This window comes from Phascolarctos cinereus, unplaced genomic scaffold (assembly GCF_003287225.1).
Source record: "Phascolarctos cinereus isolate Bilbo 61053 unplaced genomic scaffold, phaCin_HiC Scaffold_3;HRSCAF=262, whole genome shotgun sequence".
Taxonomy (NCBI): domain Eukaryota; kingdom Metazoa; phylum Chordata; class Mammalia; order Diprotodontia; family Phascolarctidae; genus Phascolarctos; species Phascolarctos cinereus.
In genome coordinates, this window is record NW_027555736.1 from 36,125,816 (window position 1) to 36,150,032 (window position 24,217).

The 24,217-nt window shown below is 45.8% G+C and overlaps 1 protein-coding gene across 1 annotated transcript in view; it reads right to left on the bottom strand.

Moving 5' to 3' along the window:
* ADAMTS7 (ADAM metallopeptidase with thrombospondin type 1 motif 7) overlaps positions 1-16,030 on the bottom strand; it is a 168,891-nt gene extending 152,861 nt beyond the window's left edge. Inside the window, 2 exon segments of the mRNA XM_020975991.2 lie at positions 6,450-6,808; positions 15,758-16,030. Of these exon segments, the coding sequence (XP_020831650.2) occupies positions 6,450-6,808; positions 15,758-15,869 (471 nt within the window). The 5' untranslated portion in view covers positions 15,870-16,030.
* Positions 16,031-24,217: the final 8,187 nt, after the last annotated feature.

Consider the following 24,217-nt stretch of genomic DNA (forward strand, 5'->3'; position numbering starts at 1 on the left):
TGAACCTTGCTGCCTTCTGAGTAAAAGGGTACCATATGCAAATAACTACATAGCTGCTAATTACAAGGCAGCATGCTTTCCCCTCTAACATTGCCTTGGGAGGCATGTGGTATGTGTCTCATCTCCCCAGTTAGACTGTAAATTCCTTGAGGTCAGGGACCATGTTCTTACCTTTCTTTCTGTCCTCAGTGTTAGCACAGTGCCTGGCATGTAGTAGGCACTTAATAAATGCTCTCTGAGTGATTGAAATTATGAGACTTCATGACTGTGGTACTCCTGCCCTCCAGGTTACCTGCTTATATTCTAGCTGGGCAAACGTGCTTTATACACATGAGCCAAATAAGGAACAAGCAGCCAAGCTGTGTGGCCCTAGGGGGAAGCCTGAGAGAAGGTCAGAGGAGAGGGAGGTCATCTGGGCCAGTCTCTGCCTTGGAGCAGCTTGTGTTCCTGACACCAGCTAGGAGCCTCAGGAAGTGAGCCAGTCCAAGACTAGCAGGGTCCGGCTCAGCAGGCAGCTCTGAGGGATGGAAAAGAATCAAACTCATGTTTTCGCTCGCCGGGCCTCAAGAATCCCGGGGGGACTGAGCACTGCTGTCTTTATTCCAAGCAGCGGGTTCAGCGGAAGCCACACACGGCTGAAACTTAAGCAGTGAAGGGACCATGGTTGGGGAGGATCCCGACAAACATGCAATTATCCCCCAACTTATACCACAGCATCAGGGCAGATGTCGGCATCAAAAATATGCTGCCAGTTGACATGCGGTCTCCTAATTGCAGCCCCTCTCCTAGAGCTCCGGCGTCATACAATCTCGCCTGAGAGGGATTTGTACGGCTGATCTTGGGCTTAACCAAGGTCTGGATGGACTGGGCCAGAAGAAACATGCTGTCAGGCCATTCCAAAGGAAGATGTGAGGAAGCGATATAGCTTGGATGGATGGTCGAATCAAGTCAGGGTTTTTTTAAGGACAGGGAAGATAAGAGTGGTTCTGAAGACAGCAGAAAAGTAAGAGACAGAGAGGGACTGAAAATCAACAAGACTGGGGACGACAGAGGAGGCAATCTCTTGGAGAAGTCAGAAAAGGATGGGATCCAGAGTGCATAGAGAGGGGCTTGTCCAGGGGGTGAGTTGGCTCCTCATGTGAGCTGGGGAAAAGGAAGAGAGGGTGAGGAAAGACATCTGAGGGACACGAAAAGAGGAGGAGAGAGAAGGGAGCTCTTGATGAATCGACAATTTTTTTTCCAGTAACGTCTAAGGCAAGATTCTCAGCGGACAGGTTAGGGGAGGGGTGTCATGGGAGCTTGAGGATGCATTAAAAGGTTTGCTCCAAATCTCTAGAGATTGGCTAGAGAACTGGTTAGGGAAAGGTCAAAGCATTGTCTTTGTTTCAGTGAGGGCGAAGATGAGAAGTGCGGGAAGAGCTACCAACAATAATCACGATAACAAAACAACCCTGTTAGGTAGGTACTAAGATTATTACTCCCATCTTATATATAGGGAAACTGAGTCTCTGGGAGATTAAGTGATTTCCCTATGGTCATGAAGCTAGTAAATGTCTAAAGCAGGATTGGAACCAGGTCCCCACATTGCAAGTCGAATGCTCTATCCACTCAGCAGAGTTGTCAAACTCGGAGGCAGTGGCCTTGAAGCAGATTAAAATGTAACTGGGAAATGTTTAACAAAATAATTATGAATATGATACAACACAGATAATGTTAACTTGAGTTTTCTAAGTCACTATGGTCCAGAGGCCCTGCAGGCATGACAGAAGGGGAGCCACCTTCCTAAGACATAGGCCGGACCATGTCACTTCCCTGGCTCACAAGTCCTCAGTGGCTCCCTAGTACCTCTAGGATAAAGTACAAACTCTTCGGCCTGGCATTTAAGGCCTTACATAATCTTGCGTTATACCCTCTGTCCCTGCCTCCCCCCTTGCACATTGTATTCAGACTTCACTGGACCATCTTCATCTTCCAACTCCATTCCCTGGCACAGGTCATTGCCTATACCTAGAACCCATTCCTTCACCTCTGCCTTCCAGATTCCTTATTCTCCTTAATATCCAGCTCAGGTACCCTCTCCTCCATGAAGCCTTCCTAGATCTGCCAGTTGTCAGTGCCCTATCCCTCCTCAAATCACCGTGCTTTTATCTCCATACATATTATATCCCCCATCCCTGTAGAATATAAGGCTCTGTGGTAACTATTACACACAGTAGGTGCTTAATAAATGTTTGTTAACTTGAATCAAAGCAGCCCTCACGCAACAACAGAAAGCAGAGATGTCATCACTTCAGTGGCAGAAAAAAAGTTGAAGTACAGGGGGATATCAAGGCACCAAAAGCAGTTGGTTCCATTCACAAGACCCAAGGAGAAAGGGAACATCTCCCAACATAAGCCCACACAGGGGATAGGGTTGACATGACTTATGGGTGATTCTCCCAACTGCTAATACCTTGTTTTTGTCTGAATTTTATCTGGGATTTAATCAGTATATGCTTTCTCATTCAGTCTCCCTGGATAGAATGTAACCCCCTTGAGGGCAGGGAATGTTTCCTTTTTTGTATTTGCATTCTGAAGGCCTGACTCAGCGCTTGGTACATAGTAGACCTTTAAAAATGTTCACAGACTCACAGATTTAGAATTAGAAAGGCCTGACAGGCTTTTAATCCAGACCCTCTGACTACAGAGACTGTGCACTCTTCTGATTTTATCATACTGCTCATGGTTCATAGCTTACAGATTTAGAGCTGGAAGGGAACTCTGGGGCCTCCTTTCTACAGAAAAGGAAGCTGAGACTCATAGCCATAAAGAGCACTGGACTTCAGTGTCAGATGACCTTGGTCCAAAGACCAGCTCTCCTGCTCACTACCTGCCTCACCTTAGACAAGTCAGCTAACTCCTCTGGGTCTCCATCTCCCCGTCCGTAAAACTCAAGATGCATACAACTCCCATGGACATTTTCTCTTGTGGAAATAGAGACTCTGCCAACATGTAGTATTTGAAGAATACATGTATCACCAAGGCTATTACACCAAGATATGAGCAATGATTTTGACACAGAATCATAGGAATGGAGATGAAAAGAATTTTAGAGGTCATCTAGTCCTCTAGAAGGAGTGCGGTATAATGAATAGAGTGCTGGATTTGGAGTCAGGAAGATCCAGATTTGAATCCTGCCCAGATTCTTACTGGTTGTGTGACCCTGAACAAGTCATTTTAATACTCGGTTTCTTCATCAGTAAAATGAAAAGAACCAGGAGGCAGAAGTTATAGGGAGGCAAAGAACAACAAAATACAGAAAGGGATTTCTTAACATTCCCCCAAATCAGAATGGGCTGCCTTGGGACTTGGTGAGCTCTTCATCAATGGAGATCCTCAGAAGGCTGGAGGACCACTTATCAAGGGCATTATAAAGGTCATTCCCAAACAGATGTGGCTTCTTTCCTACTACCAAGAGTCTACGACTCTCTGGATCTCCCTTGTAGAACTTAAATTCACTCCTTTCTCCCATAGCCATCTTTTCACTAGACAGAAATCACTGTGTAAAGGAGAATAACCAGATTAGCTGGAGCAGCCAGGCACCCTGAAGAAGTGTCCCAGGGAAGTCAAACTACCACCACCACTGCTTTGACCTTCCCTCAGACCCTGATGGAGAAAGCACAGGACCTTGAGCCCAAAAGCCTTGGGAAAAGCAAAACATCTGCTTTTAGCCTAAGCCCCATAACCACCATTGTAGAGAAGAAGCCCATCTTCCTCATCATCATCAGCAACAACTGTTGGCTGACTACCATAAAGAGACAGATAAGCACAGGAACCCTAGGGGTAGCAGCACCCCCTACATCACCAGTCCAGTTTCCAAATGGGCCCTCGAGCCATCATGCAGGGAGGCAACTCATCTGGAGAACGGGCCCTCCATCCCCACCAACTGCTAACCAACTGCCACTCACGGGGTATGGCGAGGCATCCTGGAGGACAGCTAGGGGGCATCGTGTGCCAGGCAAATCAGACCAGCACCACCACCTTGATCATCACAGCCTTGCGAATCCTGATGGAGCCAGCCCAACACCCTGAACCCAAAAGCCTTGGGAATAGCAATGCTTCCAGCCCAGTGCCCTCAGCCATCTTCCTGGAAAGCCACCCCTGTGGAGATGAAACCAGGCAAGTGCTTATGCAGGTGCTATAGTCATAGTTATTGAAGACTCCAAAAAGAAAGTTTTGCCACCAAAGCTTTTGGCATTACCAGATGGTTCAACATCAGGAACAGCTATTATTTTATCAATGGAAATGGCATTTAAAAAGAGGTATTAATATCTGTTTTCTAAGAACCACGGGACCTTGCCATCTGTCTTGCAACTGAACCCTTCCATATGTGCTGTCTCTCCCATTAGAATGTGGGTTCTGTTAGAATAGCCACTGTCTTACTTCTCTATTTGCATTTATAGATCTTAATTCAGTGCTTCACATATAGTAAGTGGTTAATAAATACTTTATTCATTCAGTCCTTAGAGCATACATGGACTTGCCCTTTCTGGTGAGTTATACAGAACATACACAAATATTCCCTGCCTGGCTCCAGTTCAACATGTGGAGGCTTGGTGAGCCTTCTTCCAGACATGAGTGACTATTGGGCAGGTACTATTTGGCCACTAAAAGTCTTTTAATTGGCCCCAGAGTCAAAAGGATCAATAATACAGGAGAAGCTGAGGCAGAGAACTATATATGAATACAAACGATTCCAGCAGATGATCTCTACTTTAGTGACTTTTGTACAAGGGGAGAATGCTCCCCTAGGGTTGGGAAGGAATATTTTCTAATTACTGCTTTTGCTATACCTACTCAGTAAATAGCCTTTTCTAGAAGGTAATATAGTTCTACTGGTTGATTGGTATTGGGGAACACACCAGATGGGGGCTCAAAAGTGAAAGTACTAGAAATTGTAACCTCTCAGAGTTATCCCTAGAACCTTGAGGGGAGACATGGTATTCTCTCCCTCTGGCAACAACCTGTCAGTGTAGCTGTGAGTGGCCTCAGAGGGGGTACTATAACAATAGGAGGGCTCTTTAAAGACTCACTCTGATTTGAATTGCAAATACATTCCAAGCCCTTTCCCCCTGCAAAAAAAGAAAAGTTGAAACAAAGGTTGGGCAGGTTTGCCCAATTAACCAAAAAATTCAATTACCCAGAAACCACCATTCCCCAAGTATTCCAGTTAAATCAAAGCTCTAACATATCCCTGCACCTATGATAGGGGCTTGCAATAAATATTTGGTGAATTAAATCTTTCTTCAGCTTATAGATTTTTTTCTTTTCCTTTTTCTTTTTTAAGTTCAGTTAATCCTTTCATGTGTCTCTAGCAATAATGACCTGCCTTTGAATCGCACAGTGTTCACTTCAAAGTGCCTTTACTGTGGCTCATCTCAAACAGGCCCTCAGAATAATCCTAATAGCTCCTATTTCTGGAGCCCTTCAGAGTTTACAAAACACTTTCCATGCATGATTCCATTCAATCCTCCCTGTGGGGCAGCTGATCCAGGTATTATCATTCCCATTTATAGACAAGAAGACTTAAAGGATGACAGAAAGGTCACACAGCAGGTAAACAATAGAGCAGAGAGTGGAATCTAGTTCTCCTGACTTCAAATCCTTTAATAATTATAATGGTAATAATAATAATAACAACTAGCATTTATGTAGTGCTTTAAAGTTTGCAAAGTGTTTTGCAAATATCTCATTTTATCCCACAACCCTAGGAGGTAGGTGCTACTATTATCCCATTTTACAGATCAGGAAACTGAGGCAGACAGTGGTTAAGTGGCTTGTCTAGGATCACACAACTAGTCAGTGTCTAAGGCTAGATTTGAGCTTGATTCTTCCTGATACCATGTCCAGTGCTATATTCATTGAGCTCCTTAGATTTTTTTTTAATTTCCATTTTAGGTGAATGAGGGAAGGCTTGTGTTGATATCCCAGGGTGGGAAATCACTTCACTTTGACAGATTTCAACCCAACTGTGACTTAGATGAGGCAATAGAAGAGGCTTGAGATACAAAGAGCTTAATTAGTCAGTCAGTCAGACAAGAAGCATTTATTAAGCACCTACTGTGTGTCAGACACTGTGCTAAGTGCTGAAGACACAAAGAAAGGCAAAAGATAGTCCCTGCCCTCAAGCAGCTCATAATCTACTGGGTGATTAGCCCGGGGTCACACGTGGGATCTGAACCTAGGTGTCCCAAATACTGCATCCCTACACCATACTCCCTCTGTCTCCATTTTACTAAGTGAACACCTATTTGAGATTGTGACAGTGAGTGGCAGAGCCTAGGCTATGACACCACCACTGGGTTTCCCCTCTATGGGCACCACCTAACACTCATTTGGGTAAGCACCTGCACACTCACCCACACACAAACACACAGAGGGTCTCACCCAAATAGCACCAGAACACTTACCAAGCCGTTGCAGGAGCTGATAGCAGCCAAGCCGCCTTTCAGTCGAGAGTCTTGAACCTCTCCAATCAGGTGACAAGCATAGGAATGTGTGTAGGGACGGATCTTGGCATGGGGGATGCCTCCATAGCGCGTCTCGCTCACGAAGCCCGGGGCCAGGAGCTGGGAGTTAATGCTCAGGTTAAATCTCAGCTCCCGCCCCTGGTATAATAGCTCATAAAAAGTGGGAGAGCCGGCCCTGGAAAGTAGGTCCCTTCTCCGAAGCAGCCGAGGAGATAAGTCGTAGGAGAGAAAGGAGCCGCCAGCATCCACCCGGATGGGGTGCACGATGTCCAGGGAGGGCTGGCCCCAAGGGAGCGTCTCTGACAAAGGAAATTACCAAATAGTCAGTGTGCAGCCAAAGCAGCCAGCCAAAACATACAGAAAAAGAAGAAAACCTATCATTGTCACCAACTCATTCAAGTGACCTTGGAGCAGTCTCCGTACCCCCATAAACCTCAGTTTCCTCCTCTTTATTTTTAAATTTTATTTATTTATTTATTTATTTTTAGTTTTCTACATTCACTTCCATAAGATTTTGAGTTCCAAATTTTCTGCCCATCTCTCCCCTCCCCTACCTCAAGACGGCATGCAATTTGATATAGATTCTACATATACATTCATATTGAACCTATTTTCACATTAGTCATGTTGTAAAGAAGAATTAGAACCAATGGGAGAAACCACAAGAAAGAAGAAACTAACAAAAAAATTTTAAAAATTGAGCAAATCATATGCTTTGATCTTCATTCACACTCCATAGTTCTTTATCTGGATGTGGATAGCAATTTCCATCATGAGTCCTTTGGAGTTGTCTTGGATCCTTGCATTGCTAAGAAGAGATGAGTCTGTCAAAGTCATCCCACATTGTAGCAGTTACTGTGCATAATGTTCTCCTGGTTCTTCTCACTTCACTCAGTATCAGTCCATGCAAGTCTTTCCAGGTTTTTCTGAAGTCAACCTGTTCATCATTTCTTATAGCACAATAGTATTCCATTATATTCATATACCACAACTTGTTCAGCCATTCCCCAACTGATGGGCATCCCCTCAATTTCCAATTCTTTGCTACTACAAAAAGAGTTGCTATAAATATTTGTGTGCATGTGGGTCCTTTTCCCATTTGTATGACCTTTTGGGGATACAGCCCTAGAAGTGGTATTGCTGGATCAAAGAGTATGCACATTTTTATAGCACTTTGGGCATAGTTCTAAATTCCTCTCCAGAATGGCTGGATGAGTTCACAACTCCACCAACAATACACTAGTGTTCCAATTTTCCCACATCTTCTCCAGCATTTATCATTTTCCTGTTTTGTCATGTCAGCCAATTTGATAGGTTAGATATGGTACCTCAGAGTTGTTTTGATTTGCATTTCTCTAATGAATAGTGATTTAGAGCATTTTTTCATATGCCTATAGATAGCTTTAATTTCTTCATCTGAAAACTGCCTGTTCATCTCCTTTGACCATTTATCAATTGGGGAATGACTTGTATTCTTATAAATTTGAATCACTTCTCTACATATTTTAGAAATGAAGCCTTTACCAGAGACAATGGTTGTAAAAATTCTTTCCCAGTTTTCTGCTTCCCTCCTAATCTTGGCTTCATTGGCTTTGTTTGTGCAAAACCTTTTCAATTTAATGCAATCAAAATTATCCATTTTGCATTTCATAATATCTCTATCTCTTGTTTGGTCATAAATTCTTCTGTTCTCCATAAATCTGACAGGTAAACTATTCCTTGCTCTCCCAGTTTCCTCCTCTTTAAAACAAGATTGAGAAAAGAACCCTAAAACAAAGTTGAATACTACGTAAATTGGAATGACCAATCTTGGTCTCACAGAAGGGATGAGAAATGAACTTGCTTTCCTTCCTTGAAAAGTAGGGGGCTTTGGGTGCATAGGCTGTCAGACTTGGTCACTGTGTCTATTGGCTTTGCTTAACTGTTTTTTTGTTTTTGTTTTTGTTTTTTGTTATAAGAGAAGGCTCAGGGGCAGCTAGGTGGCTTAGTGGATAGAGCTCTGGCCTTGGAGTTAGAAGGACCTGAGTTCAAATCCAGCCTCAGACACTTGATACTTACCAGTTGTGTGACCCTATACAAGTCACTTAACCCCAATCACCTCACCAAAAAGAAAAGTAAAAGAGGAGGCTCACTTAAAGAATGATGTGCATGTGTGCAGGTGTGTGGGTGTGTGTATATCTGGAAATCACTATTTTATAGAAACAAAATGCACCAATCAATAAAACATTAATTTTAGAAATAGGAAAATATAACAAAGAGATTGAACCAGATGATATCTGTCCCTCTGCATTCTAACAGTCTAAATCTATCTTTGAATGTCTATATCCCCTGGCTACCACATGATCCTCTTCCAATCCCAAAAATGTTTTTCACAAAGAACATGTGATTAATTCTGTGGGCGTCTGCTATCTACCTCCTGGTAGAGCGGTGATGGATTTGAGGTGCAGAATGAGACGTATTTTTGGACACAGCCAACATGGAATATGTTTTTCCTAATTACACATATTTGTTATAAGGCTTCTGTTTTTCTTCCTTTTCCCCTCCACAATGGTGGGGGAACAAAGGGGAAGAAGATGGGAGAGAGAAAAGGGATGGTGACAAAGTTGCAAAAAGAAAGAAAAGAAGGTCATTGAAGAATTTTTTCTGGGTAATTAATAAGGAATTTATTGATTACGGCTAGCAAATAATCAATACATTATGGTCAGTGGCCCTCTAGGAAACCAAAGACCTGAAGGATTTCTTTTTTAAAGCAAAGAGAAAAGAAGGCCAGAAAGAAGTATTAAATAAGCAGGACAACTTCGAAAGTGATGTGTTGAATTTATCAGACACTTAAAAGTAAAAAACGGGCTGTATGTAATAGAGACTAATCATTTCATATGAAATCCTTTTTTCTCTTCCATTTTGTATATGGAAATGGTCATTTTTTTGTTATGTGTTTTGAGTTCAGAGTTTAAAAAAAAAGTGTGCACTCTGTAGTCTGTCACTTCCTGTTTGTATGACATTGGGTAAGTCATTCCCCCCGTTTTCTGATCTGTAAAATGAGGGGTTTGGATCAGATGATCTCTAAGATCTCTGCCAGGTCTAAATCAAAAATATTAGAAGGTTAAAGACAGTAAGATTTTGAGAGTTGGAAGAGATCTCAGATATCCCCTAGCTGGCAGCTAGTGGTCCCAGTTGTTAAGAGAGCTGGGCCTGAAGCCAAGAAAACTGGAGTTCAAATCCTGCCTCAGATATGTACTAGCTATGGGACCCTAGGCAAGTACTTCATTTCTGTTTGCCCCAGCCTCCTCATCCACAAAGTAAAGATAATAATAGCACCTACCTTTGGGGTTGTGAGGATCAAATGAGATAATAAATATAAAGTACTTAGCATAGTGCCTGGCACAAAGTAAGTACCATAGAAACATCAGCTGTTACTGTTATTAATCCCCTTCTTTCCCCTGCCATGAGAGGTAGGGAAAGTGAAGCCCAAGATGACTTGCCCATACTGTCATACAGACAGTAGGTGGAATGCCAGGACTGAAACTAAGGTCCTCTGGCTTCAATCCAGTGCTCTTTTCACTGCAGAATGAATGAATGAATGAATGAATGAATGAATGAATGAATGGATTGATGGATGGATGGATGGATGGATGGATGGATGGATGGATGGATGGATGGATATTCCACTGACTGCATTCAATCTTGGATCTATCTATCATTAGTGCAACTATGGCGAAAGTTCTATTTTAAAAGCATATATCTGCTCCGTATAAGGCATAACAGTAATAATGGGAGCTGTCCAAAAGCAGAACAGACAGCCTCGAGAAGTAGGAAGGTCCCCATCAGTAGGGTGTAGCAGATACTAAGTAACTACTTGTCCAGGACAGCAAAAAAGGGACTCCTAGTTAGGTTAGAGATGGACCAGACAACCTCTTAGGGCCCTTCCAGCCAAGATCCTATGATTCAACTCCTCTTTGCTCTAGCCACAGCATGCATCTTGTGCATTAAGTTTCCTCCATACCTTTACTTACACCTCCCTTATTTTCTCCCACTTCCTCTCCTCCCAAATGTCTTCCTTTCTTCTTTGTGGTTACCTTAAGTCAACCCAGGCTAGAAGTCCTCATTGTGTCTCTTGCCAGGATTACTCAACTGGTAGAAAGAGAAAATGCTACCTAAAAGGAGTATACCTGAATTTAAGCAAGACACTTGGCAAAGTCTCCAAAGATATCCTTGGGAACAAGATGGGGAGATATGTACTAGACAATAGCACAGTTAGATGGATTCAGAGCTAGCTAAGCTAACAACTGAAAAGATGTTATCTAGCTGGAAAAAGGTTTCTAGTGAATTGCCTTAGGGCTCTGTCCTGACTCATATTCTTTTTAATGAATGACTTGGATAATGACACAGTTGCAGGATGGGAAAGAGCGCTAACACACAATAATCACCATTATAACTAACATTTATATAACACCTATATGCCAGCACTGTGCTATTCATAGGCACTTTTGATTTTCACAACAACCCTGGTAGGTAGGTGCTGTTATTATCCCCTTTTTATAAATGAGGAAACTGAGGCAGACTGAGGTTAAATGACTTGCCTAGGGTCACACAATCAGTGAGTGCCTGAGGCTGAATTTGAACTCATGTCTTCCTGATTCCAGAACCAATGCTACCTAGCTGCTCAAATATAAGGGATTGGGATACATCTAAATACAAGGATTGGGATACAAAAAGAAAATCAGACCAGAACAATTGCTCAAACTAATAAAGTAGAATCTGATAGGGAAAAACATAGTCTTACACATTCATGTCCAAAAAATCAATTTCATAGGGAATAGGATGGTGAAGAAATGTCTAGGTAGCCCATAGTCCATATGGAAAAGACCTAGAATTCTTCATGGATTGAAAGGTCAAAATGAGTTGTAAGAATGACCTAACAGTTAAGAAGCTGATATAATCTAAGACTTATGTTTGGCCCATAGAAGGCACATAATAAACTCTTGATGACTGATAGAGATGAAGTATCCAGGACTAGGGAAGTGACAGTCCCAGCTGCTCCATGACCTAATCAAACCACATTTAGGATATTCTATGGAGCTGGAGCATCACATTTTAGGAAAGGTGGAAAGCAACTAGAGTGGACCACAAACTTATCATGTGAGTGTCAGGTGAAGGAACTGAGGAGGCTGAGCCTAGGGAAGAGAAGTCTCAGAGTGTGATAGCCCTCTTCTTCAATCACTCAGAAGGATGTCACATAGAAGAAGGGCTTGATTTGTTCTACTGGCCCCAGATGACTGAGACAGGAGCAATGGGTGGAACTGCAGAGACAAATTTCAGTTCAGTCTAAGACGGAAAGGGCAGCCTGGGGAGATACTGATCTCAAGGAAGAGTAACTATTGTTCGAGGATGTTCTGGGGGTGGGGGTGGGGAAATTCCCATTCAGATACAGCTTGAACAAGATGGTCAGCTCACGTGCAACACAAACTTCCAACTCAGACTAACACAACCCAAGCCTTACCTCCTCCAAAGTGCCTTCCCTGACCTCAACCCTCCTCTGAACCCCACCCAAACACCTCTGATGCCCTCTGACATCGACTGTTGGCGTTCTGTGTCAACTATTTTTTCATAGATGTCTACTTTTCTCTAAATCATGGGCTCTAAATGCAGTGACTGCTTCCCCACAACAGCTGGCACAGAGTTGGAACCAAGTAGCTGTTCGACCAGTTACTGCAACTGATTGAGATTTATCAAAGGATCCGGCCCCAGTCTTTGCTTTGCTATAAGGGTGTGTGTTGTGTGTGTGTGTGTGTGTGTGTGTGTGTGTGTGTGTGTGTGTATTTTCCTATTCCTGAAGGCATCTGGGTTCAGTCCCAGATGCTCTCTAGACTAAGGTGTGCAAAGGAGCAAGAAGGTGGAAAGAATCACAGGGCAGATTAAAGAACATAACATCGATGACATAAACCTAACAGGGCCTCCGAAGCCTCTGCTCCAATTCCCTCATCTGACAGAGAAGTAAACTATGGTGTAGAGAGGGTAAGTGACCTGGCCAAGGATTTGAAGTAGGATTTGAACCCAGGACCTCTGACTCCCAAGCCACTGCTTTTTCAGCAGCATCAGATGCATCTCTCTCTCTCTCTTTCTCTCCCTCCCTCTCTCTCTCCCTCCCTTCCTCCCTCCCTCTCTCTTCCAAGACTTCATTGATCTTTGGCCCTTTCATTTCCCCATTTTAGAGAGGAGGACTTGAGGACCAAGAGGTGAGCCTGCTAATTGCAGCAAGTGACCTCATCCCATTGGGGGGGGAGGGAGGAGTCACTCTGTAAACTTTCTAGAACCTCAGAAACGAGACTGCTTAGTTCACATTCAGTGGCAGGTAAAGGGAGGGGAGATGAGAAGTGGGAGGCCTTCTGAGAATCTAGATCTATTCTTGGGAAACAAAGGCTGTGCCCCAGTGGGGTCGGCTGCTGCATTGGGGAAAGCAGAGAATGTCAGGAAGAGCCAAGGGGCCCAGGCAGGAGGGGAAGGAAGAGGGGACAGAGAGCAAACTGGAGGAGCCTCACAGGTTTCAGGAAAGAGAATGGCAGGCTGGGGCTCCACAAAGACTCTCCACCCATGGATCTCTTAATCCTTAGCCAGACTTGAAGCACCCTGGCAGGGAAGGAGAGTGCTGAGCTGACCTTGGAGTCAGGGCAATATGGTCTCAAGATCTGCCTCTGAGGGTGTGTGTGTGTGTGTGTGTGTGTGTGTGAATGTGCATGTATATGTACAAGTTCGTGTGTGAGACTATGGAACTACAACCTGGCTATGTGACTCTAAGCATGTCACTTAACCTCTCCATACTAAGCAACTCACTAAGACTCAAGTTGGAGAAGGGGCAGATCTGCACTGGTGGAGGGAATTTTCCTATCTGGGAGTTCCCTATGCAAGTGAACCTCCAGGTCCAGCCTCTATCACCTGTTCCTATCTGTGCACACACACACATACATATACACATTTATTTCATCTTTTCCCTTTCCTGGCAGCACAATACTTCCAGTTCCCACTATTAGACCTAAGCCATCTTGTTACCTACAGGGCAGGATTATCCTGAAGCAGCCCCAGAAACAGCAATGACAAAAAGAGCTCAGCCCTAAAGCCAGAGCAGACAGCTGAAGAGGCTGAGTCAGAGGAGCCAGATAGTATAGTTGGGTGTCCCCCCCCAATCCCATTCCCCCTTTCCCCCCTCCCCCACACACTCTAGCAGAACAGAGCCTCTAATACACAGTCCTGGGCCCTGCCCCCCAGTCTGTGCATCAGATTCCATTCAAAGGAGAAATTCCAAAAAAAGTAAATAGTCCCCAGGTCTGTGCTCCAGACTTGATCTTTAGGGCCCTAACAAAAGGGGTAAAGTGTAGGGAGGAGCCTATAAAATCACAGAAAGGTGCAGCAAAGATCTCCACAACTATTTCCTCACTCATATGACCTCCCCTCCTCTCCTCTCCCTTCCTCCATTCTCTGTTCCACTCTCCTCCCTCATTCCCCCTTTCCCCTTCAATAACTTCCTCCACTCTCCCTATCTACTCCCTTTCCTCAGCTCCCCTCCTCAGCCCTCTTTTCCAGTCTTGGCTCCACTGCCCTTTCATTCCCTCCCCTCCCCGCTTCCTTCTCTCTTCCTCAGCCCCTTTCTCCCTCCTCTCTTCCCTTCCCTGCTTCCCTCCCTTTCTCCCCCTCTCTCCTCTTTGGCTCTGCAGTCTTTCCCCTCCTCCTTTCTTCCCCTCAGGCCCAGCCTTTCCACACCTTAAATTCACACTAAGTTAAGAAATTCCTCTAAAGAGCCTCTCATTTTACAGATGAGGAAAGAGAAGCTCAAAAGGGGAGATGACTTTCTCAAGGACTCACAGTTGCTAGATCTACTGATTGCTAAGGCAGGGACCATTTCTTCCACTCCTGGGGGAGGTCAGAATGCTGCTGAGGTTTCCACTTCAGCTGAGGGCCCGTTGGGCTCAGGGACCTCCTCATGCAGACTGGATCCAAATCCTAGTTTCGAAATGTATTTACTAGTTTGTATGACCCTGGGCGCTAGTAACCTAAACTCTCTGAGCCTCAACCTGCTCATCTGAAAAACCAAGGGGTTGGACTAGCAGACTTCATGATTCCACCCGAGGTCCCTTACGACTGCGTGATTCTCAGGTCCCAGAGCACCCCCCCCCTCAGTCCTTCCTCAGAGGAGCTTGCCAGAGAGTTAGAGCTAGTCCCCAGACCTTACAGGAGAAAACTGAGGCCCAGAGAGGGTGAGCCATTTACCCAAGGTCGGACAGCTGATTAATTAGGTGGGGGCGAGGGGTTGTGCTGCTATTCTGACTCCCATAGGAGTCACAGTATGGCCAAGTGGAAGGTGCTCAAGGGGTTCGAGTCCCAGCTCCTCACGCCACAGTTGTGAGAGCTGAACCTCTCTGTGCTGTAAAAGGGTGTCCTAAATGAGAGGGCTGAGAAAGGCGCTCTTCCCGAAGCGGGAGACTAGCTCCTGCCCTCCCGGCTGAGCTCCGCCTAAAGCCTCCAAGGAGCCAAGCTCCCTCGCAGACCAGAGCCTGAGGAGGGGAGAAAGGCCGGCCAGCGGACAGAGGGATCCCAGCAGCCCCGAGCTGACCTGTGCAGGGCTAGGCTTCAGGAGGGAGCAGCGCCCTGCGGCCACAAAGCCCCGGGGGTCCCAAGGCTGTGACCCCGCGTCAACCACAAGGACCCCAGGGAAAGGCAGGCAGACACACACACACACACACACACACACACACACACACACACACACTCGGACCGCCATGCCCCAAGGACCCCCGACAGCTGGCCAACGTTTAGTAGGTCCCCCACGTCGCCCCGGGGACAAGGGCACCGGGTGTCCCGGGATCGTCCTCAACGGTTTCCACTTCCCCCTCCGCTTTCCTCCCAAGCTTTCTGCAAAGGGGGCTGCCTGAAGATCACCGAAAGGGTCATATGACTTGGAGCTGGAAGGAACAGACCTTGGAAATCCATTCTCACTCACCCCATCGCTTTCCAACCTTAGAAACTGGCATTCCTGGAGGTGAAGTGACTTGCCCAAGGTCACACCGCTCGAAAGTGGCAGAGGCGGGTTTCGAAACTAGTCTAAATCCTGGATTCTTTCCAGTGCACCCCAACGCCAATGAACAGGCCAGGGGCTGCTCTGGGCGGAGGGACTGGTATCGGCAGACCGAGGTGAGACCACCAGGGCAAGGAGAGACAAGAGGACACATGAATGGGTGGGCGAGGAAGTTACCCACCTGGTCGGGGCCCGGGGTCCCCGGGGAAGCCCAGCGCCAGCGCACACTGGAGGAACAGGAGGCGCAGCGGCCGCGGGAGAGCCACGGACTGGGGGCTCCGGGGGTCGGCCATGGCCAGGGCGCGCGGGTGGAGACGCGGGGCCCGAGCGCAGCAAGGCACGGCTCCCCCCACCTCACTCGGTCCCGGGAGGGCGCTTGCAGGACTTCTTCCTTCTCGGCGGCCTCTTTTTCTCCCCTCAAACTTTCCCAACCTCACTCTTCCGACATGACCCCCTCCCTCCCACCCCCCAACCCCGCTGTACCCCTGCCGCTCACCCCCAGACCCCCGACGTTCAGGCCCCCAACTCCCGAGAGCCAGCTGCTTCTAGCCTCCTCTCTCTCAAACAAAAGCTGCAGGGCCGGCCCCCTTTTGTGGATTGCAAAAGAAAAAAAAAAAAAGAGAAAAAGAGAGAAGCCACGGAGCAACACAAGCACCCGGCACTGGGCGGCAGCGACCGAGCCCCCTCTCCTGCGCCCCGCCCCCTCCCCGCCCGCTACTGGGCCCGGCTTCATTTACATACAGCCGAGAGGGCTCTCCTAAAGAAGGCTAAAGCCTCGGCCCCCCGCCCCCCTCCTTCCCTCCTTCCCTCCTTGCCTCCCTCTTCTCTCTTTTGTTCCCTCCCCGGGCTCCGGGGCTAAGCCAAGAGTGCCCCCCTTCCGCCCCCAGCCCGGGGGCCACCCTCGAGTCTAGAGGCCAGGTCTCTCTCCGCCCCGCAGCGGCTGCTGGAACGCTGGGCATTGACCTCTTGCAGCGCCCGCCCTCTCCCCGGGGGCCGGAACGCGCGTCTGCCCCAGACCCGCGACTGGGAACCCTAGCCAACTCCAGAATTCAGGTCCCGTTCCCCGCCCCGGCCTGTACGAGGGCGCCTTCTGCTGGACGCAACCGGAGGAGCGCTCCTGGACTCCAGGGCGCTTTGGTCCTTCGAACAGCTTCTAAAAGGGATAAGATTTGTCTTTCCTAGAACGTTCTTCCCACAGAATCTCCAAATCGAAAGGGACTTCAGAGATTATCTAGTCTAGCCCTTAGAGTGCCAAGAATCATCACTACAACCCCAAGAGACGGCGGGGAGGACGTGAAGGTTTGGGGGGGAAGAGAATGAATTTTGTTATATGTTGAGTTCAAGATGGAATAGTGATAGAAAACTCAAACGTGGTGGAGACATGGATCTGACGGTCAGCAGAGACAGGAGGCTGCAGGGCTAGGTGCAGTAAAAGCTAGCACTTAGACAGCACGAACCATCTTCCATAACAACCCCTGTGAGATTGAGGAAACTGAGTCAGAAAGAGGGTTAAGTGACTTGTCTAGGTTCATACAGCTAGTGTGTCTGAGGTAGGATTCCAACTCAGGTCTTCCTGACGCCAAGCCCTTTCTCTATTCACTGAACTACCTGCCGCCTCTAATGACTCCTGGGAGTCGCCTGAGTGGTCTGATATTCACTGAACTCTTGGAATCACCAGGTGGGACAATATGGAGTAAGGATTCCTAATCTGGGGGAGCAGGGAGAGATTTCATGGGATCTGTGAACTTGAATGGGGAAAAAATGCATCTTTATCTTCACTAACTTCTAACTTGCATTTTCATTTACTTCAGTTATTTTTTTTTCTAAAACCATTCATCTGTAAGAGATCCATAGGCTTCACTAGGCTGCCAAAGGGTTCCATGACACTAAAATGGTTAAGAACTCTTGATTTAGAGAGGACTCAAGGCAGAAAATTGGGGGACACCCACTTAAGCAAAAAAAAAATCATTGATGACTGAGTAAAGGAGAATGAGAAGAAACAGTCAGAAGGGTAGGAGGAGAACTAGGAGAGAACAGAGGAAGCCAAAGGAGGAATTTAGAGGGAAGGGGGATGGGTAATCAATACCAAAGCTGCAGGAGTCAAGTAAGATGAAGACTGAGGAAATCTCTCTTGCGTTTTCCCTCTTCTCTTCCTTCATTCTCTCCTTAGCCTCTCAGCTACTGTCCAGTAGACTTCTAACATCTCTCCCTTTTCTGTAGCCTTTCCCCTGTCCAATAAATCGTTGGCATAGTTGCCTTGTAGCAACACCACCCCCCCACTGCCTATAGGCATTTAAGGTCCCCACAACCCAGCTCCCACATACCTAGCTTTCCCGTATAATGTCTGCTCTGCCCATTTTATGCATTCAAGGTTCCAGCCAAACTAGAGTACTATCTATCTGTGCCCTGTTCCTATCCTTCTCTCTCCTGCCTCTATATATTTGTGAAGGCTCTCCCCCATTCCTAGAATAAATTTCTGCCCTCCCGTTTACACATATTGAAAATCTCTCAAGTCCCAGCTCATGTGCTATTGTCTGTCTCCATGATGTCCTCTGTAATCCCCAGCTAGAAGTGATTTCTTCTGCCTTGAATCTCTCACAACTCTGGCTACTCTGGAATCATCTCCTGACATGTTAACAGCTATTTATGTATATTTCTCATTCTACAACAGATTGTAGCACCTTAAGGGCAGGGATTATGTGATTTTTCGTCTTTTTATCTCCCCCCCACACAGATCTAGCACAGCTCTGCAAACAGTAGGTGCTATAAATATGTATTCACTTTGTTGCTACTGACAACAACCAGTTGATTATTTCGTGTGTGTATATATATATATATATATATATATATACATATATATATACATTATATATATATACATTGTTTATACATAGTTGCTTGTATGTTGTCTTCCCCCCTGCCCCATTAGACTGTGAGCTCCTTGAGGGCAGGGACTGAGTTTTGCCTTTCTTTGTATCCCTACCACTCAGCACAGTGTCTGGTACACTGTGAGACATAAGTTAATAAATACTGGTTGACTGACTGAACAGCAGTTTCTTGGGCTTTGGAATAGCATGGATCCCTTGAATAAGACACCAGAGCCTAGCTGTATGGCAGTGAAGGTCCAGAGAGGGAATGCTCACCTTGTCTCAGCCAAGGCTATGAGGGATTTGAAATTAGTCATAGAATCAAGAATTGGAGCTAGACCATTTAGTTCAGTCTCCTCATTTTACAGATGAGAAAACTGAGGACCAGAGAAGAAATGATTTATGGGATAAGGCAGAATGGACTTGTGGTGCCTGTTTTTTTGGGGGGGGTCTTGAATGTCAAGCAAAGTAGCTTGAACTCTATTTGGTTAGCTGTAGGGAGCCATTGAAGGAATGTGAGCAGGGGGTGAGGGAGGGGTGCAGCACCAGAATCTATGTTATAAGGAAGATGAATCTGGCAGCCTGAGAAGGATGGATTGGAGGCGGAAGAGGGGAGAGGCTGTCGAAATTGCCCTGACAGGTTGTAATGAGGACCTGTGCCAGTCTGCAGATAAAATGGAGAAGCTTGAAGCTTTACATATCTGATCGTGGCTCTGGAAAGAAAAGGGCACCAGTGAGAGAGAGGAGGATACTGCTGTGATCATGTCTCTGTGCCCTTCCATCCTCCAGGCACCTCCCCCCACCCTTCAAGAAAACAGAGGCACTCTTGGGTAGGATGAGAAGGCTGCCCACTACAGCTTCCTCTGGCTTTCAGTAAAAGAGTGAAGCATCCTTGCCAGCCCACCCCAGTGATTTCACGAATGACAGACATCCCAGGCAGGAGCATATCATTTCTTGGCAGTGGCTTCTTTTTAATTTTTGCTGCGTGTACATTTATCAAAACATGGGAAACTCATGCAAACACAGCCTCTGTTCACAGAATGATCTCCCCTTGGCATCGCTTAGGTCAGCCTTCCCAATGGTGCACAGCAGGGTTACTGCTAGAGTGATTGCAACTTGAGAGAAACCAGATTTTCCTGGAGCCGCCTGTTAGTATGCATTGGCAAACACTTTCTCTCTTCAAACAATAAGTCCAGCGGGATGGGGGCAGTGCTTCCTCTAGTGGGTGGGCAAGAGTGGTCCACAAGCCAACTCTGGTAGGCTCTAAAGGAAGCTTCTGAGAAATAGGCAGAAATAGGAATTTAGAATGTTACAGCCTGAAGCCTCCCTCCAGCCCTGGAATTCACACGGCAAGTACTCTGTTTGGGTGACTCTTCTCATGACCTTCATCTGAGGACAGTCCCCAAGCCAGCAAGGTCTCACTCCTCTCCAGGCTGTGCTCTGGACTTTCTTCACCATGTCCCCAAGTCCAGTAGCTTCTGCACCTTTTCAGCTTCCTTTCAAATGTGGTTTTTTCCCCCCATTAGAATGTAAGTTCCTGGAGGGCAAAGACTAGCTTTCTTTCTCCTTGTATTAGTCTGCCCAGCACTTAGCATATAGTTAGTTAAATGCTTAATAAATAGTTGCTGACTGATTGGTAGAATCTAAAAGGTGGAGATGACCTCAGAGAACTTTTGAGTCCACTTCGTTATTTTACAGAGAAGGAAACTGAGGTCCACAGGAGTTATTTCTACTTGGAATAATAATAGTAACTCTAGGTGTCATCAGAGAAGACCCTGATCGAATGTACTGAGATACTTCCCACTGGGCTGATCCTATGCCCTTGGCCCCTTCCAGCGAGTCTCCTGGCGGGGGCCACTTTGGGAACCTATTGAAAGGAGTCAGGGCAGAGGTCCATGGGAAATGCCTCAATCCAGCACATTAGCAGAGCTCCCCTGATGATGTAGCCTAAGTGCTTTCATCCTATGCTTCAGCATGACATAGATGTGATCTTGTCTGTTCTCCAAGGCTACGCTGAGTTACTGTCTCTGATAGGTCCTACCAGGCTGGAAAGGCTTCAAATAAAGGGACAATGCCTGATGTCCAAAGACCAACCAGTTCAAGGCTCACTCCCCAGCTGGCTGCAGGGTGATAAGTTTCTGCCACAGACACTCTCAGAGACCATCTACACACACACAAACACACACTTTATTTATACCTTTTATTTTTACATTACCTTCACTTCCCAATGTATCCTTCTCTCTTCCTTCCCCCCTTTAGTCATCCCTTATTACAAAGATTAAAAAAGGAAGAGGGAGGGAAAAAGCAGTTCAGTAAAATGAACCAACATTTCAATTGTATCTGATGGTATGCAATATTCCTCACCCATAGTCCACCACCTCTTCAAGGAATGCAGTGGTGGCTGCCTAGATCTAGAGCAGGAAATGACCTAAGAAGCCATCTAGCCCAACCCTCATTTTGCAGATGAAGAAATTGAATCCCCCTCCCCACCTGGTCAAGTCGCTTACCTAAGGTCAGTTAGGAAGTAAATTTTAGAGGTGGAATTTGAATCCAAGTCAAATAACTCCACAGAGCCACAAAATTGGGCAGCTGGGTGGATAGAGCCCTGAGCCTGGAGTCAAGAAGACCTGAGTTCAGATCCAGCCTTAGACACTATCCATGAGACCTTCGGCAAGTCACTCAACCTTTGCCTCAGTTTCCTCATCTGTAAAATAGGGATCATAATAGCACCTACCTCCTAAGGTTATTGCAAGGATCAAATGCTACAATAATTATAAAGTTGCTTAGCACAGTGCCTGGCACATAGTAAGCACTACATAAAGGTTATCTATTACGATCATCATCATCATCATCACGTCCTCAATTCTTTTCTGGACTAAGACTGACCATTGTAATAATCCCGCAGGCGACTTATCTTTTTATTCTTTCTGTTTACCTTATTGTCATTGTGTACATCATTTTGACTGCTTATTTTTCCTGTTTCTGCTCACTACATTTTAGAGAGTTTGTGGTCTGCCTTGGAGGAGGAAATGCACAATATAATGAGATTATGATTCCTTGAAGTGCTGAATAAATCTGTGCAGCCCTATTCAAGATTTTAATAGCAACCTCACTTGCAATTGCAAACAAACCAGAAGCAACCTAAGTGTACAACAATAGAGGAACAGTAAAAATAAATGGTGGTGCATTCGTGGGATGGAATACTACAGCACCATTAAGACTAGCAGGTTTGAGGAATACAAAGACATCTGGAAAATCCTTCATGAAATAAAAGCAGAGTGAAGAGATCAGAGCCAGAACAGAGCAGAAACCAACCACAACCATACAAGAGGAAAAGTAGGTGGGAATGAATGGATAAACAAAGAATCCTAATGGATGGGAAACTGGAAGGATTGAAAAGTTATAATAATGTATTGTGTCAAAATTAATTTAAATGTAGCTACCAGGCAATTATAATTATTTATGCTGGTGTTCAATACCCTTGCTTCGTTTTGGTTTTTAAATAAGACTCCAATACAATATGAACACAGATTTAGAGCTGCGAGGAATCTCAGTGGTCATCCTGTCTAATCCAATCTTTTGCAGGTGAGGAAACTGAGATCCAGAGAGGTTAAGTGATTTGCCAAAGCTCATCCAGATAGTAAATAGCTGAGACCCAGGTCCTCTGTCTCCAGATTCCATTACAGCAAGGTGACTTATCTATGGTAGCACAGCTAGTCAACAGAGGAGTTGGGATTGGAATCCATGGTCTCCCATTCTCTTCCCCTAGACCACAGGGTCCGTGTTGCTGTTCAGTTGTTTTTTTGGTTTTTTTTTGGGGGGGGGTTGAGTTATGTGCAGCTCTTCGTGACCCCATTTGAGGTTTTCTTGGCAAAGATCCTCGAGTGGTTTGCCATTTTCTTCTCCAGCTCATTTTGCATATGAAGAAACTGAGGCAGACAGGGTTAAGTGACTTGCCCAGGGTCACCCAGCTAGTAATTGTCTGAGGGTCACATTTGAACTCAGGAAGAGGAGTCTTCTTGACTTCAGGCTGGGTGCTCTGTGTGCTCTGGCGCCCCCTGGTCGCCCACACTGTCCTATTTGAGAAATAATTTAAGAATACTTCCTCTACAATTCAATTCGACGCGATTTACGGAGCTTCTTTTGTATATGGAGTCCAGCTCTCCACGCTGTCAGGAAACACAAAGTAGAAGAGATTGTCCCTGCCCTCAGGGAGTTCCCAGTCTAATGGAGGAAGTGAAAAGGTGTAGCAGTAGGAATGAATTGGAGGCATGTTGGGATCCACAGCAGTAGTTTGACCTGGAGGGAACCTTAGAGATTCTTTGGTCCAGCTCCCTGATTTTACAAAGGAGACTGATGGCTAGAGAGAGAACATGAGCCAGACAATTAGCAGGGAAGCATTAACCATGGAAGATGAGTGAGAGGAGGGGAGTCTTGAAGAAGGGGGAGGTCAGTGATGTGTAGGCTATGGAAGGCTCCTTTTGGTGGAGATAATTTCTGTGAAGACTTGGACATTGCAATGCTACATAGGAGGTGTAGGAGGTCTGTGACATGCACTTAATAGCTCCCATGAAGAATCACAGAGCTTGTTGAAGTGTTCGGGTTTATAAGACTATGGCTAAGAGAAATAAGGGGTGCTATGGAAGGAATATTAAATGTGGAGGCAAAAGACCTCAAGCTTTGCTGCTACCACTAACCAACTGAGTGATGGTAGGTGAGTCCCTTCTCTCCTCTGGGCCTGTATTTCACGATGATGATGATGATGATGACAACAACGATAGCTAGCATTTATATAGCCCCTCTTGTTGGCATCCAATTGTGTCCAACTCTTCCTGACCCTGTTTGGGGTTTTCTTGGCAAAGATACTGGAGTGGTTTGCGGTTTCTCTCTCCAGATCATTTTACATCTGAGGAAACTGAGGCAAACAGGGTTAAGTGACTTGCCCAGGGCCACACAGCTAGTAAATGTCTGAGGCTGGATTCGAACTTGGGAAGATGAGTCTTCTTGACTCCAGGCCCAGCACTCTATCCACTGCACCACCTAGCTGCCTTGTGTAGCCCTTTCAGGTTTGCAAAACATTTTACCTATAGTAATTTCATCTGGTCCTCACAACTCTACAAAGTAGATGTTATTATTATTCCTCATTTTATAGATGAGGAAACTGAGGCTGAGAGAGATTCCAGGACTTGCCTAGGGTCACACAAGTCCAACACTGTCTCCACTCTCCCTGACCACTTTCCTACTCAGTAAAATGAGGGGCTGGAGCAGTGGAACACTGGGGTCCCTGCCCACTCTAACTTTCCTTAATTCTATGACTAGTTATTCATCTTTAGGGCATTTGTCCTCATGGAAACCCAGCCAATTTTTTTTTAAAAAAAGGTATAGGACAACCATTTTCTACACCACAAAAATGCCAAAAATACAAGTTTAAGTATACCTTGATGAATACTTAAAACATAGAACAGTAAATTATAACAAAGGATGCCCTGGAGCTCATAAACAGATACCCAAAGCAAAGATGGCCTCAGACAACCTGGAACTCTTCATCTATAACTGCCAAATTTGGGTGCAATGGAGCTTGTAGAGAGAAACAGGCAACCTCCCCTAACTCCAGAATTGCCAAACCCCAAAACCCAAGAGATGCCATCTCTTGGTCATTCAGTCCTACATGTCCTCAGCATCTCACACCTCACTTTGTAGGATCATGGAGCTGGAACCATCAAGTTCAACTCCCTCATTTTACAGATGTGGAAACTGAGGCTCAGAGAGGCTAG